The 17,122-nt window shown below is 46.8% G+C and overlaps 1 protein-coding gene across 1 annotated transcript; it reads right to left on the bottom strand.

Moving 5' to 3' along the window:
* On the bottom strand, positions 1-16,619 carry LOC119460580 (WD repeat-containing protein 70-like). Its single transcript, XM_037721546.2, is given in 5 exon segments — positions 1-2,547; positions 2,550-3,001; positions 15,969-16,149; positions 16,231-16,428; positions 16,489-16,619. Coding segments are annotated over 2 exon segments (1,806 nt in total). The 5' UTR covers positions 2,935-3,001; positions 15,969-16,149; positions 16,231-16,428; positions 16,489-16,619; the 3' UTR covers positions 1-1,126.
* Positions 16,620-17,122: the final 503 nt, after the last annotated feature.

The following is a 17,122-nucleotide window of genomic DNA, read 5'->3' as shown; positions in this document are numbered from 1 at the left end:
TTGTGTAACTATGGTCCTTTATTGTTTTTTTACATTGTGCCTGTAAATGTACGTTGCTCATATGTGCACGAAAATCTGTTAATGGTGGCTGCCATTTTCAAATGCACCTGGGTGCGAATGCTTCAACAATATTTACGGACTGAAACGCTAAGGATTAAAAAACATAGGTGGCACAGTGCCCCTTCAATGAGGGAGCATTGCCAAGGCTCTAGGCAATTTTTATGAAACGTTTCTACTTTGACTTCCAAATATTACAACAGTCATGTGTGTTTTACGTTGCACACGCATGTTAACTTAGCACTGCCACATGCCACAATGTGGTGTTCATATTTACAGTTCACCATTTCACACACATCATCAGCCATCAGCTGAAGCTAAACTAGTACTATATACAGAAAAATGTGCCAAGAGCCAGTAGAGGACTACAGTGGACTATCAACTGCACACACACAGCAATGTAGGCACCAGAATACATGCACGCACTCCACAAAAAAGCCCAGCTCCTCTGTGTGGTGCAGAAATACAACAGTTAGAATTCTAGACAAAGCAGTGGACATTCTAACTACAAACTGCTAGGATGCTGTATCACACACAAACATAGATTTATGGCATGGCTAGTGTACTGAAGTGGTTTCTTTAAACGACTTTCCAAGCTTCACCATGCTGACGTCCTTGACATTCAAGACAAATTTTCCAGTTCCACAATGTGCAAGGTCAGATGAAGTGACTGCATGCTGCATTTAACCAAGATTATGTAAAAAACCACGAAACTTAATTTTAGAAGCAACAATGCAATCCATTCGTGCTTGAATATGCCCCACAAGCCATGCACTTTATGGTATGTTTGCAACATGAATGTATGAGTACACACCTTGATGCTGGCATATGCTGCAGTTAGTATGTCATCAAATGAGGTTACACTTCAGAGTGCTCAAATGTTATACAAATATACAACAGTATGCTGAGCATGATGCATTACTGAAAAGTTCAATGATTTCATGTTTAAAATTGTTGGGTGTCTTACACAATGCTTTTAAAATCACTGATACAGAACAGGCTACAGAAACGGCCCTTTCCTGTCAATGTTCAAACTAAGGCTCGGCACACAGTTCAGGCCCAGAAAGAACTACACTTGCTTTGTCTTCTTGGCAGGTGTTGGTTCTTCACTCTCTTGGAAGACTGGCTTGGGCTGTGTTGTAGCATAAGCAGGGGTCACCCAGTAAGGGTTTTCAGCTGCTTCCTTGGCGTACTTAAGAATAGCCTCACGTGGGTCCACATTGTCGTCAACACGCTTAGTGGTGCCAAGGTTGCGCACAATATAGGAAGAGAGCGTGTTTCCTGCTGAAGCGATGCGGCCTCCTTGGCCAGGGCCTGTGACAGGAAGATCAGGCCTTTGAGACAATACAGGATCTTTGCGTGCCTTCTCCAACCGCTTGCGCGTACTCCGCGGCCGCTCTTCTCGGAAGAGTGGCAGCGCATGCGGCGTGAGCACTTGCGCTTGGGTGAGCCCCTGCTGTGCAGGTTTGGCCCGAGCAGCCTTGGACACACACAACAGCGCACCATGGTGGCTGTGCGCTGTATCGTATAGCAGGCGCACTTCACCGCATGCCAGCCCAGCCAGGAGTTGATTTAGCCGAGCGTGCCAGATGACTCTGGCCACTGGCACCGGCAATCGAAGTCGCATCACTTCCTGCAACGTGTCGCGCTCAAAAAACACCAGCTGACCATCGCCAGAGCGCTTCGAGGTGGCTGTGTAGATGACCCGGTCGTCTGGGCTGAATCCGCAGTCCGTGGAAGGGTACAAGTTGTCGAGGTCCGCAAACGTGTGCAGAGCCGATGGCCGCAATGCGCGGAGGTCCCACAGCTTCATCGTGTCATCGCAGGATCGCGTGGCAAGCTGGCGGCCGTCCTGGGCGAATGCTACGCAAGTTACGTCGATGCCCCGTCGGTGCGCCTCGCGTACCGTGTGACTCGGGTGCACTAAGGTGCGTCGTTGGTCCCAAAATTGGAGCGAGCCATCCTGGCAGCCAGCGACCATGAGCTGGCCGTCTCTGCTGAAGCGGCAGGTAGACGGAATTGCTCGGAGGCCGCCCTGTTGCTTGGTCTTTACCAACGCTTTGTGGCAGTTGGGTTTATCCACAGTCCACAACCGCAGTGTGCCGTCGTTGGCACAAGTGAGGAAGTCTTCGCGGCTGCGCGGGTGCCAGCAGCCGTAATTTAGCATCGCCACATGCCCTTTGGTTCGGGCCATGTCTGTTACATACTGGTCTCCCTTAATGCACTCCATCACCTCGAACCCGTCCCGATCCAGCACTTTGGCCTGGGCGTTTCCGGACACCACGAGGAACGAGTCGCCCGTACAGCTGTACTCTAGATTTCGAATCTGGTGACAATCGCAAGGGCGAAGCGAACGGAACGGCTGCAGGGATGAATCCATGCCGGCGAAATCAAACAAAGTGATGTCGAAGTCGTACCCGCCGGTGACAAGACGTGCTCCATTAGGATCCAGAGCCAACGCAGATACTATCTTTGTGCCATGCCGTAGCGTATGTCTTCTTTCACTGGAATTGCCCGATATGCAGCAGTACACTCACTTTCCTCGTCGTCGACGTCCTCTGAGCTAGATCCGTCATCTTTGGCCTGAGCTGACAGAGAAATCGGAGGCCCCACAAGCTCGTCTTCACTGCCTTCTTCCCTCGGTTCACCGTCGGGCGCAGGATCATTCTCTCTCTGAGCCTCGTCTTCAGTGCAACTTTCAGGACGGCTATTGCATGGTTTTGGGACTTGCATGGTTTTGGGTTTTGGTTTTGGATCTTTGCTCCTACTTATGGCCGTTTTCCTAGCTTCCTCGAAAATGGCATTAAAGTCAAACACGCGAGCTTTCTTGCTTGAGTTCGGAAGAGGAGCGCATTCACCTTCACTCGGAGCTGCCATTTTGAAATTGAAGCTGTGTCTGGCTTTTGGCGTGCCTTGGATCGATGCCTGAAGGATTCCTCCGTTTCTGTTTGCCCAAATAAAAATAATATAAATAAGTGAACTTTGCAAAATAATTGATTCAAAAAAGGTTATTGGCACAAATAATACTATTTTACTGCATCTTTATTTAACAGAGTTAGTATACTAACTCTAGAGCAAAAGCTGGGTGAAAAACACACACACACACAACGGCGGAAACCGCAAAGGCGCCGCCATGTACAACTCATTTTTGTAGCACTAAAAATATGCATATTATTATGCAAAAGCAAGCACTTATACGTAGCACGTAGGCACGGACAACGTTTGAAGTTCATTCCGTATATTTTTCAGAAAGATCGGATGACTATTTAGGAAATGTTTATGTGAAATTTACGGTGTCTAAAAGGCTGCGTTACTGACGGAGGCTCGGGATCGCGTTGATTTCCCCCATGGAGGTAAAAAAAGTTTTTTCCTTCCTCCATGATTTTCCCCTAATTGCGCGCCTCGTCTGAAAGTCTGGACAGCGCCTGGTCTGGATCGCACCTCGTCGTCTGCGCTTGCGGTTCCCGATTTCTATTGACCCTTTTCGCGGAGCAGTTAGTGAGTGGTCCTGATCCCTTTTGACGCAGGGTAGGCGTCTGTCAACGCCACAGGAGACGTAAAGAACAAGAAAGGAAAGAAAGTGAGGCGTATAACGCAAAGAGGAAAAAAACAAAACACAGTTCGTCACAGTCTTTGAGGCCGTCTGGTTGGTCCGGTTCACTGTTCACCAGTCGTCTCGGATTATAGTTTGTTTTAGAGAAATGAGATGGCGCTCACGGCGGGGCTTTACGCGCCATACTAGAGTGTACTAGATAATGGTCGAGTGGGCCGAACGGCGCTCTCCCGCTGAGGCGCCGCGTGTGGAAAAATTTTGCGAGGGCGCTGCGAGCGAACTGGATTGGGGCGGAGACGCGCTCCGCGGCATATTCAACGCACTTTCGCTGCGGGCGCCGAGGCCGATTGCGCATAGTACGCTCTTAAAATAGTGCCTTATTTCAACTGCAAATTTATGTTTACACCATCTTGCCAAACATATATATTTGAGGCATGGATTATACAACGCGTCGTCTTCAGTTTTGCTGTCGTTGTCAAGCGCGTCGTCTGCTAGCGAGCGCGCGTTCGCTACGCGGACGCTGGCGGCGCCCAGTTTTTCTCGCAGAACGTCTGTGTAGTACATTTGTTTTTATGTTTTAGTTGCTTTGGTGCGCTCATGACTCTTGACGGCGGGTACCAAAGGTAGTTTCAGTCAAGTGAACCATTGTTTTTAACACTGTCTTCTAAAAGCAACTGGCATCTCTGCAACATGAAGCTATGTACGAAAATTTTATTATTGATAGCGTGTCATTTTACGCGCGCTTCTTGTCGGTGGATATTGATCAGGAACAATGATCGAAGAAAACAATAATAAAGTGAAATAAACCAGGTTTATTAGCTGCGTGGCGCGAAGAATGACCGATGTATTTCTACGTAATTAAATCAAAGGGTACATTGAGAATGGTACAAATGGTACAGTGAGAACTCCCGACCGTGCACGTTTACATACGAAACACACCTATTAGTGAATACTGCACATAAAACTCTCATTCGCAGAAATATTATTCATAGCAGGCAATTAAAAAGACCAGTTTTGAGAGACCGATGCAAGTGCGGACTGTTAATCCGAATGATTGTGCTGCCGGAGAGTTGTGGCTGTTGCGCAGAGGCGCAGTTCCTGAGAAAATTAACGCAGGGGTGTTAATAAGTCCGGCTAATAAGCTGCTAATAAGTCTTGCTAATAAGTGTAATAAGCTGTCATTCAATATAAATGCCCCGTTTTGGGGCAGCCTGTAAATCTGCTAACTTGATTCAGGCAAGGAAAACTTCTTTTTGACAGTCTCACCATCTTTGCAACCCATAAAAACTGGGTGCCCCATGTGGTACCACACTTATCTTCTTGAACGAACGCAGCAGATCTGTACGTGTATGTGAGGTATGCCGTTTCTCTAATTGCTTCATTATTGTCGTTATGATAGTGCGTCGAATAACTGAAAGCAGCCGTTTATAATTTACAAGCTGCTTAGTTGAGCGGACAGACATTTGGGAATGGCATTACGTTTATGTATGAAATATAGGATAAACGTAACATGTTTTTCTCGGAAATCAGACTCGAGAATAATTTATTTTGTTTACACTCCTAGCAAAAAGACGAAGAACGCAGCCAGCTGTCTTTTTTTTTTTTAGTTCAAACAAATTTGTGGGTTTTACGTGGCAAAACCACGATATGAGTATGAGGCACCCGGTTTAGATTTCCCCACCTGGGGCTTTTTAACGTGCACCTAAATAGAAGTACACGAGTGTTTTTAATTTGTTCCCATCGAATTCCGCGACGGATTGAACCCGCGAGCTCCAGTTTAGCAGCGCAACACCGTATATCCACTATACCGGGTGTTCGAAATTAAGGTTTAGGGAATTTTTAAAAATCTCCTGTGGCAGTTAGCACAATTCTCATTGATGAGCTGGGTTATTCGAAGAGGCGGACATTAGTAGCACGAGAATCGAAACACCTATTCAACTTATTAACAAAATTGATTAACGAACTTCTTAGTTAATTACTTTACGACACATATTGCAATTTACGAGTTGTAGCCGGTGAGGTTGCAAAACGCATCCACTTGAAATGAATTTCCAGAATGACACCAGAATGACACCGACCGCGATAAATGACCCCGTACCCATTACTCCGCATTCTGTTACGCGAGTAAGGCGGAAACTTGAATAGAATGTTGCGCTGCAGTTTTTTTTTTTTTTTTTCAATAACAATGCTTCCCGTAAATCTGAGTACCCGCCGCGGGGGCTCAGTTAGCTAAGGCGTTGCGCTGCTGAGGACGAGTTCGCGGAATCGAATCCCGGCCGCGGCGGCCGCATTTCGATGGAGGCGAAATGCAAGAAGCCCGTTTGCTTGCGTTGTAGTGGACGTTAATGAACCCCAGGTGGTCAAAATTAATCCGGAGCCCTGCACTACGGCGTGCCTTATAATCAGAACTGGTTTTGGCACGTAAAAAAACCCATCTTCTTTCTGGGGTTTTACGTGCCAAAACCAGTTCTGATTATGAGGCACGCCGTAGTGGAGGGCTCCGGAATAATTTCGACCACCTGGGGTTCTTTAACGTGCACTACAACGCAAGCACACGGGTGTTTTTGCATTTCGCCTCCATCGAAATGCGGCCGCCGGGGCCGGGATTCGATCCCGCGACCTCGGGCTCAGCAGCGCAACGCCTTAGCTGACTAAGCCACCCCGGCGGGTCGTAAAAAAAAAAAACCCAAAAGAAGAAAGAAATCTGAGTACGAGGTGCCGGATGGGGCAGATATGCTTTACTTGTTTGATGCGGCAAGCAGGAAGGTTACATATGTTTCTCCGTTTGCGTTCCGCAAGACCTACTGATGGAAAACTATATGCGGAACAATACACACGAGAGATACATGCTGCTTGAAAAACGAGAAAAATATTTGTTCTCCAAAGGGAACCGTACAATAACATTGTAGAATGAAAGCCGACACTGCGGCCGCAATGCACGGGCAATCACCGAGCGGCATTAAAAAATAAAATGAAGAGAAAGAAAAGCATTTGTTCTTAAGACATATATACATGTCATATTCGATTATGAACACCATTTGAGAGGTCTGAACGCAAATACCAGCGCGCGAAGTAGTGCTATTGACCCTGCCGAGCAGTATCGCCAGCAGTTTCCAACGGCGCGACCTTGATGCGGCCCAATCCAGTTCGATCGCAGCGCCGCCACAGTATTTTTCCACGTCGGGCGCCTCACTGCAAAGCATGCGCCGCCCCAGCCGCTCGTCCCACTCGACCATATTCTAGTACACTCTAGCCATACCTCTCCTCAGTGACCGCTAGAGTGTACTAGAATATGGTCGAGTGGGACGAGCGGCTGGGGCGGCGCATGCTTTGCAGTGAGGCGCCCGACGTGGAAAAATACTGTGGCGGCGCTGCGATCGAACTGGATTGGGCCGCATCAAGGTCGCGCCGTTGGAAACTGCTGGCGATACTGCTCGGCAGGGTCAATCGCACTACTTCGCGCGCTGGTATTTGCATTCAGACCTCTCAAACGGTGTTCATAATCGAATATGACATGTATATATGTCTTAAGAACAAATTCCTTTCTTTCTCTTCATTTTATTTTTTAATGCCGCTCGGTGATTGCCCGTGCATTGCGGCCGCAGTGTCGGCTTTCATTCTACTATGTTATTGTACGGTTCCCTTTGGAGAACAAATATTTTTCTCGTTCTTCAAGCAGCATGTATCTCTCGTGTGTATTGTTCCGCATACAGTTTTCCATCAGTAGGTCTTGCGGAACGCAAACGGAGAAACATATGTAACCTTCCTGCTTGCCGCTTCAAACAAGTAAAGCATATCTGCCCCATCCGGCACCTTGTACTCAGATTTCTTTCTTCTTTTGGGGTTTTTTACGTGCCAAAACCAGTTCTGATTATAAGGCACACCGTAGTGCAGGGCTCCGGATTAATTTTGACCACCTGGGGTTCATTAACGTCCACTACAACGCAAGCACACGGGCTTCTTGCATTTCGCCTCCATCGAAATGCGGCCGCCGCGGCCGGGATTCGATTCCGCGAACTCGTCCTCAGCAGCGCAACGCCTTAGCTAACTGAGCCCCCGCGGCGGGTACTCAGATTTACGGGAAGCATTGTTATTGAAAAAAAAAAAAAACTGCAGCGCAACATTCTATTCAAGTTTCCGCCTTACTCGCGTAACAGAATGCGGAGTAATGGGTACGGGGTCATTTATCGCGGTCAGTGTCATTCTGGTGTCATTCTGGAAATTAATTTCAAGTGGATGCGTTTTGCAACATCACCGGCTACAATTCGTAAATTGCAATATGTGTCGTAAAGTAATTAACTAAGAAGTTCATTAATCAATTTTGTTAATAAGGTGAATAGGTGTTTCGATTCTCGTGCTACTAATGTCCGCCTCTTCGAATAACCCAGCTCATCAATGAGAATTGTGCTAACTGCCACAGGAGATTTTTAAAAATCACCTAAACCTTAATTTCGAACACCCGGTATAGTGAATATACGGCGCTGCGCTGCTAAACTGGAGCTTGCGAGTTCAATCCGTCGCGGAATTCGATGGGAACAAATGGAAAAAACACTCGTGTACTTCTATTTAGGTGCACGTTAAAAAGCCCCAGGTGGGGAAATCTAAACCGGGTACCTCATACTCATATCGTGGTTTTGCCACGTAAAACCCACAAATTTCTTTGAACTAAACAAAAGAAAGACAGGTGGCTGCGTTCTTCGTCTTTTTGCTAGGAGTGTAAACAAAATAAATTATTCTCGAGCCTGATTTCCGAGAAAAACATGTTACGCTTATCCTATATTTCACACATAAATGTAATGCCATTCCCAAATGTCTGTCCGCTCAACTAAGCAGCTTGTATATTATAAGCGGCTGCTTTCAGTTATTCGACGCACTATCATAACGACAATAATGAAGCAATTAGAGAAACGGCATACCTCACATACACGTACAGATATGTGTAGATCTGCTGCGTTCGTTCAAGAAGATAAGTGTGGTACCACATGGGGCACCCAGTTTTAATGGGTTGCAAAGATGGTGAGACTGTCAAAAAAAAAAGTTTTCCTTGCCTGAATCAAGTTAGCAGATTTACAGGCTGCCCCAAAACGGGGCATTGAATGACAGCTTATTACACTTATTAGCAGGGCTTATTAGCAGCTTATTAGCCGGACTTATTAACACTCCTGCGTTAATTTTCTCAGGAACTGCGCCTCTGCGCAACAGCCACAACTCTCCGGCAGCACGATCATTCGGAATAACAGTCCGCACTTGCATCGGGCTCTCACCTTTGAGACTGCAATAGTGCGGCTATGCGTTACATTCGTACGGAAACGACTGTTCGGCGTCGTACAGCATATCAATAGCACTTTCACATATATATATATATATATATATATATATATATATATATATATATATATATATAGTTTAATTGCCTGCTATGAATAATATTTCTGCGAATGAGAGTTTTATGTGCAGTATTCACTAATACGTGTGTTTCGTGTGCAAACGTGCACGGTCGGGAGTTCTCACTGTACCATTTGTACCATTCTCAGTACCCTTTGATTTAATTACGTAGAAATACATCGGTCATTCTTCGCGCCACGCAGCTAATAAACCTGGTTTAGTTCACTTTAATATTGTTTTCTTCGATCATTGTTCCTGATCAATATCCACCGACAAGAAGCGCGCGTAAAATGACACGCTATCATAATAAAATTTTCGTACGTAGCTTCATGTTGCAGAGATGCCAGTTGCTTTTAGAAGACAGTGTTAAAAACAATGGTTCACTTGACTGAAACTACCTTTGGTACCCGCCGTGAAGAGTCATGAGCGCACCAAAGCAACTAAAACATAAAAACAAATGTACTACAAAGACGTTCTGCGAGAAAAACTGGGCGCCGCCAGCGTCCGCGTAGCGAACGCGCGCTCGCTAGCAGACGACGCGCTTGACAACGACAGCAAAACTGAAGACGACGCGTTGTATAATCCATGCCTCAAATATATATGTTTGGCAAGATGGTGTAAACATAAATTTGCAGTTGAAATAAAGCACTATTTTAAGAGCGTACTATGCGCAATCGGCCTCGGCGCCCGCAGCGAAAGTGCGTTGAATATGCCGCGGAGCGCGTCTCCGCCCCAATCCAGTTCGCTCGCAGCGCCCTCGCAAAATTTTTCCACACGCGGCGCCTCAGCGTGAGAGCGCCGTTCGGCCCACTCGACCATTATCTAGTACACTCTAGTGACCGCGCACGAATACGAAACCATTACCGCTTCTACCTTGCTTCTGAGCGATCAGTTGTCGGAAATGCAACTGAGTTTTCGCTAACACACTGTGCTCCAATCATGCTAGATTGAATCATGTGGATTGAAGACGTGTGCAGTAGTTGGCTGCAAAAAGAGTGACTGGCATGTTAAGGAACAGAATGAATCTGTGTGGCCATGTTCGCGGACCGCTGCTGCAACTGTCCGAACTTGTTACCGGCACTTCGTGATGTACGGCTTTCCTCGAGGACACAGAAATTTGCTCATCCGCCAGCCTTGTATCGCTACTTCAAAGAAAGTGATTCATCCCCAGAACGTCGACAAGTGAGTACCACTCGTTAAACAATGACAAAGGGAGCATCGCCGCTTCCTGTCATAGTAAGTTTCGCGCACGTTATCCATACATATTTGTCCCAAATGGCAGGAAAACTTACGCCCACTCTATCGCCGTCGTATCAAGAATAAGTGAATGGACGCACACTTGAATATGTGTGCACTGTATACGGACAATAAATGACGGTACTACTCCGATAGCGCAGGAATGGTCGAAGCTGAATGTTTGGTGACGGTCGACAAGAGTGAGCGAGATACTAGAGGTAATATATATTTACTACATAGCATGAAAATGTACAAAACAGCTACGTTTCAAGCCTTGTGCGCAGCAAGAACAAATCTATCGGAACTGAGCACACCCGCGAGCGATTGTAGGCAGAAAATAATCAGATAATGGCCGCACCGAGGAACTTCACTGGGTCAGAAACTGACAAGCCACTGCTTCAAAATATTCGCCAAATAAAGAACAAAGGGCAAATCACACTAATCCTGACTGAATTCATAATCGGACAGCTTGGAATACATATTTAGCTCCGCTTTTAGAACAAGCACCATATACGCTGCTTGCGCCGTTTGGACATAGCTTAATCAGCTCCGAAAGCGCTTTTGCATGTTCTCTGAAGCTGTGATCAAACCTTCGTGTCGTCCACCTAGTCACCGTGTACGATATCTCCGAAAACAGAGGTTTTCTAAGCTGCGCCGGCGTCATGCACTTCCATTGTAAACAAGGAGGCAACGGAGACAGTTGAGGCAAGCAATGGACGCATCACCACGTGATCAAACATGGCAGCGCCCACGGGATCGCCGCCCAAGGGTCTAAACATGGGCGCTACGGGGCGCTTTTCTTCTAGAGTTCGTTATATGACGTCACTTGCCGCTCACCATCGCACATTCTCAAAAGTCCCTAAAAGATCCTGAACCTAGGCCCCCTAGGGATTTTTGTCAGGGTTGCCAGGTTGGGCTATAAATAGCCAAATTGGGCTACTCTTTTTCTTTTTTTTTTTTTTTTTTTTGAGATGGCGGGATTTTTTGGAGTTGGGCTATTTGGCTACTTTTGGGCCATGGAATGAAAAGTTTTTTTTCGCAGAAAAGAAGGGCAGAACAGGCCCCAGAAGGTCAAGACGCACTTTTTGAAAAGCTAATGGAAACAGTGCAGGTAAATTTTGACAAACTCCATGTCAAAATTGACAGAATTGAACAAAGAACAACCGCATTGGAAAACTCATTTGCAGAACTCAGACATGCTGCAGGGCCAATTAAAGCTGAGCCATACTAGCGGCCACCCGAAAAGACCGCTGAAACACCACCCAACTCGCATTAGAAATGGCTCCAAAAATCACCAGTTATAAAATTTGGCAATGGAACTGCCGTGGGTTTCGCTGGAAACGGGGGAACCTGCAGCAGTTCCTGGAATATTGGCAGAATTCTAAAAAAGAAGAGTCACCCGACGTGATTGCCTTGCAAGAGACCGGGGGACCGGCAAAATTAATGGGGTATAAATCATTTGCCTCTAGTGGCGCAGACTCTCGTGTTACGACCCTGGTGAAGCACAACTTAACCGTTGTACATGATGTCGCGGCGTCTAAGACGGAACACGTGCTCATTGAAATTATACCAACCAAGAAAAGTGAGAGCAGCCTCTTTGTGCTAAACATGTACAGTTCGCTGAGAGAGCGACAACGGTTCGGGCCCCTGTTGCGCAAAACATTAGACATAACAAAGCATAACACCACCATCGTTGTTGGGGATTTCAGTGCTCCGCATCTGACATGGGGTTATCGTAAAGACACCTTTAAGAGGCGAAGCCTGTAGGCGGATGCGCAGTAGATGGGTCTCACTTTAATGACCGACCCCCAACAACCCACGCGCACGGGTAACAGCACGGGTGGACACAACACCCGACCTCACATTGACAAAGAATACACATGAACCTAAGTGGGTTAACACACAAGAAAATTTGGGCAGCGACCATTTTATCATATCCACAACACTACACACAGGGCCAACTAAAAAGCAGGGGTGAAAGCTTGCAATGGTAGAATGGGACACTTTCAGGCAGATACAACACGAAGACGATGACACTGACACAGAGTCCACCATCATCGACATCGATGAGTGGACCTCAAAATTACATAGAGCCATCAAGGAAGCCACTAAGGAGATCCCCGAGGAAGCGGGTCTAGAGGCAACTGACAGCAAACTCCTTCATCTGTGGGAAGCGCGCAGCAGCCTACAGGGACGGTGGAAGAAGCAACGGCATAACTGCAATTTGAGACGGCGAATTGCAAGGCTCGATAGGGACATCGAGGACCACGCCAATCGCTTATCCCGGCAACAGTGGGAATCTACTTGTAGTAGCATGGAGGGCCAGCTGGGGCTGAGCAAGATGTGGAATCTCCTTCGATGTCTCTTAGACCCAGACAACACTCACACAGTGCAGCGACAAAACCTTACCAAAATCATACATGGGTACCCAGGGACCACCGGGGAAATGTTAAATGAAATTAAAGATCGATATATTGGCAATACATAGAAAGAGACACAGAAAGACTACATAGGTAAAGCGAACCCCTCTTTAGATAAGGACATTACAGAGGCTGAAGTGAGGGCGGAAATTATGCAGTTACGCACGAAATCGGCGCCAGGGCCAGATGGTATCACGAACAAAATTCTACGAAATTTGAATGATGAATCTATCACGATCATTACTAAATATATGAATGAGTGCCGGGCAGAGGGATCAATACTGCAGCAGTGGAAAACTGCACACGTGGTGATGATCCCGAAACCTGGCAAGAAACTCCAAATTGAAAATCTCCGGCCTATTTCTTTAACATCATGTGTCGGGAAGCTGATGGAGCACATAATCCTTATGCGTCTCCAAAATTACATGGAAGACCGCGGGCTGTACCCTCTCTCTATGATTGGGTTCATACCGCACCTCTCAACGCAGAACGTCCTGCTCCAAATTAAGCATCAGATCCTTGACGCTAGGGGCCGGGGTACAGGACTTAAAGCCATCTTGGGCTTGGACCTCACGAAAGCCTTTGATAACATAAAACACAGTGCGATTCTAGAGAATCTCCGGGATTTGGGGGTGGGCCACAAGGCCTACACCTACATTCGGGACTTTCTAAGCGCACTGCCAAAATCACCCTCGGGGATCTTCGATCAGAAAATATAGTTTGGAAGTAGGGGTACACCACAGGGCTCGGTCTTGTCCCCTTTTCTGTTTAACGTAGCAATGATCAGCTTGCCAAAAATTTTAAGTAAGATCAGGGGCCTCAATCACGCTCTCTATGCCGATGACGTCACACGGGCAGCAGAGAGGCGGAGATTGAGGACACATTACAACATGCAGTGAGGGCAGTCGAGAGCTATGCTACAAAGAGGCGACTTAACTGCTCGCCACAAAAATCTGAGCTACTGCTGGTGTACCCCACCACAAAAAAACAGTACAGAGGACAACCCAGCATAACACTCACGGCGAATGGGGGCCCATACCCGTAGTGGAGCAACTCAAAGTACTCGGACTCCGGGTGCATGCGGAGGGGAGGAATACGGAGACCCTCAAAACTCTAGAGATCAGCACACACCAAACAATACGATTAATTAAGAGAATAGCCAATAGACGGTATGGCATGAGGGAGGCCAACCTGGTTCGCCTGGTGCAGGCCTTCGTCATTAGCCGTATCGTCTATGTGGCACCTTGCCTAACATTTGGAACCGCAGAAAAGAAAAAGCTTGAAGCCCTCATTAGGAGGGCATATAAGCAAGCGGTCATCGTGACCCTCACTACACCAACTGATAAACTGTTAGAGCTAGGTATACATAACACTTTAGACAAATTAATAGAGGCGCACACAATATCTCAATATGACAGTCTGACACTAAATCTAACGGGACGACACATACTTAGCAAACTACACATACACTATGAAGAACAGCACGGAACTAAGAAAGACACCCCTAAGCAAATAAGGAAGGATCTCCGTGTCCCCCCAATACCAAAAAACATGCACCCGGAGCATCACAGAGAGTGCCGGGAGGCTAGGGCTCGTTATGTTGAGCACAAGTATCAGGCCGTGGAGGACATGGTCTATGTGGACACCGCAGAATATAGGAATCAGGTGGGTATGTCTGTGGTGGTGGTAGACACGGAAAGGGAGCCCCTCGTCAGCGGGACCGTCACCACAAACAACCCTCCTCTGCTGTACAGCAGAGGAGGCAGCGATCGCATTGGCAATTGCATCGACAGAATCAAAATTCATTATCATTGACTCAAAGATCGCTGTCTTCAACTTCGCCAGGGGCCGCATCTCCATGGAGGCGCTCAAAATTTTAAAATCATATAGTGACCAGCGACGGCACGGGGCAATCCATGTCATTTGGGCACCCGCGCACTGCTCGCTTCCTGGTAACGTGGCAGCTCACACAGTAGCTCGAGGACTTACTCGCCGAGCAAGTGAGCCAGCCCAGCCAGAGTCCAGAGGAGATCGAATGGTCACATATAAACAAATTACCGATCACTATCGGCTGGGCCGGGCCCGGTATCCCCCGGCTCACCCTAAATTAACTAAGAAACAGGCAGTGGTGTGGAGGCTCCTCCAGACCAACATGTATCCGAGCCCTGTGTCCTGCAGCCGGTTTTATCCTGGAAATTATACAGAATTATGTAAAATATGTAATAATAGAGCGGACCTGCCACACATCTTGTGGGCATGTCCCCAGTTAGAACCATTCAATGGCCGCCAAATAAAAGACCAAGGGAAATGGGCAGCACTGCTGCTCAGCTCAGACCACCACGAGCAAGATTGGGCGACCCGACTGGCCGAGAGAGCCGCCGAGATACAAGATATCTTAGCCATCTCCTAGGTGACGGGGGCAGGAGCGTCTTCGAACCCCCCTTCGAACGAATTCCTTCCCTTCCAATTAAAACGAAGCTTTCATTGTCTACTTTGCCTGGTTTCGCGTGGCTGCTGAGTCGGTCCCTATTTCGGCAGGTAAACTTGTGGATTTAAATACAAAAGGTAAATAAAAGTACCTGCAAAGTGACTTAATAAGCCTTGTATGCTACCCAAGTATATATGCATAACACCTGTACATATAATGTCGATTCACAGGAGCATACCTCTAAAGCACACCGATCTGATAATGGAATTATGAATCACATTTCAAATTCTTTGATTTACTTTACTATCCTTGTTTTAGAAATTTGGTGCATGTGACATTGGGAGTTTTGCCCGTTCTCGGCCAGTCTTCCAGAACGGCTATGTCTCACTGTCACACAAGAGGTTCAGTATTCCTAACTCTTGCTTGACACGTGTCGTACTTATTTTTCTGTGCCTACGCATGCCATCACCAAATTGTACGCATTGCCGTTAGATGTGAAGCATTTAGTTGACTGCTTTAGTTACGCTTCGCTTGACATAGATTACGACATGCGCATTAATTGGATTGGAATTTAATCTTGCTCGATTTGTTCATTCACATCGACTTGTAACATTCGCATCAACAAATTTGTAGATGTAAGAACGTTATTAAATGATTTATTTTGGCTCTAATTGTTTTAATCTTGGTTGATTTCTCTGTTAATGCATCATATTTACATTTTGTTCATGTATAAACTCTCTCCGTATAAATAAATAATAAATAAAAATGTTCTTTTCTGGATTTGTTCTCTGTGGCTAATTTGGGCTGTATTTATGGATTGCGTTTGGCTACTTTTCAACATTATCAACAGTATCAACATTTACAAGCAAAGAAAGGCAGTTACCCTGACCTGTGCAAAAGTGGACATTTGCTTCATATTTTTCACTGCGTTCTGATCTTGTTTTTCCTCGTGCCTGAAGCTTTTGCGCTTAAGCTCCTCGAGTTTCAGTTTCAACTCCTTTACTTCTTCGTTCAAACGGTGGCAGGAGTTGCACACAGGCGTGTCTGCTTCCGTCTGGACTCCTGCCGATCTGCCGATGAAACGCACACATTATATATAGCCAAGGCACAGCACTGCACAATCGCAACTAGTCGCGGGCTTTTGCACGAACCTTGTATTGCTTGTAGCAATGATCTGCGATGGCACTTCGGTATCCTCATCCTGAATATTGTCACAAAAGTCGTCTCCTGGTGAATCGATCGCTTCCTCCTTTATTTTGACTGCAGCGGTGCCCAGCGCGCGCCATGTCGTCGGCTGCTGTGCCTTCGCAGTCTCCCGTTTTTTCTCAAGAGACGCATGTCGTGTATAACTGCAGAGAAAAAGCACTGATTTAAGTATCTGAAAAGTGCACGAATTATTTTGACGTTACCTCTCCTCCCTCTTTCGTGCAGCCTCAGTTGCCTTTTCGTTGTACAGGAATAAAGACGGCACATAATCAATGTGCTGAGGATCCTTGCTGGGTGCACCTGTGTGTATTTAACTGATCGTTAGAAAGGGGGTATTGGCACTAGAACGTAAGTAGACGAAGTTATTCGCCAAGACACTTGCCTGTGATGAAATGATCTTGACAAATTCTCGCTCCTACGTTCGGTATCCACAGCTCGCCGTTCACGGTCGTTCGTTTGACGGCAACTGCCCATTTACGTTTGTGCGCTTCATTCCATGGAAAACGAAACATTTTTTTTCCTTTCACGGAAGAGTTCGTGCACCCTAATGCCGAGCAGCCAACCATAATCACGTTGCTGAAGCGTGTTTTCTTCGCGAATAGCGGGAAATATCGCTGCAGAAACTGCAGACAGGCTGAACGAAGCAACAGAAGCGCCAACCCTCGAGCCGGAAGTCGCTAGCTGACGACATCGTTTCTTTCCTACCATGGAGGAAAGAAACAAAACAGGAGAGGCCCTGACGTCACATTTTTGAAGCCGGAAGTGCAGCCGTGTTGGTGTGCCATCTCTCTCTGCGCCTCCAATCAGGAGTTCTGCAGCTCGCCAGAGCAGATGGGC

Source organism: Dermacentor silvarum, chromosome 1, assembly GCF_013339745.2.
Source record: "Dermacentor silvarum isolate Dsil-2018 chromosome 1, BIME_Dsil_1.4, whole genome shotgun sequence".
In the NCBI taxonomy this organism is placed as follows: Eukaryota; Metazoa; Arthropoda; class Arachnida; order Ixodida; family Ixodidae; genus Dermacentor; species Dermacentor silvarum.
The sequence above is the reverse complement of the archived record's forward strand: the minus strand, read 5'-3'. Positions and strand labels throughout refer to the sequence as shown.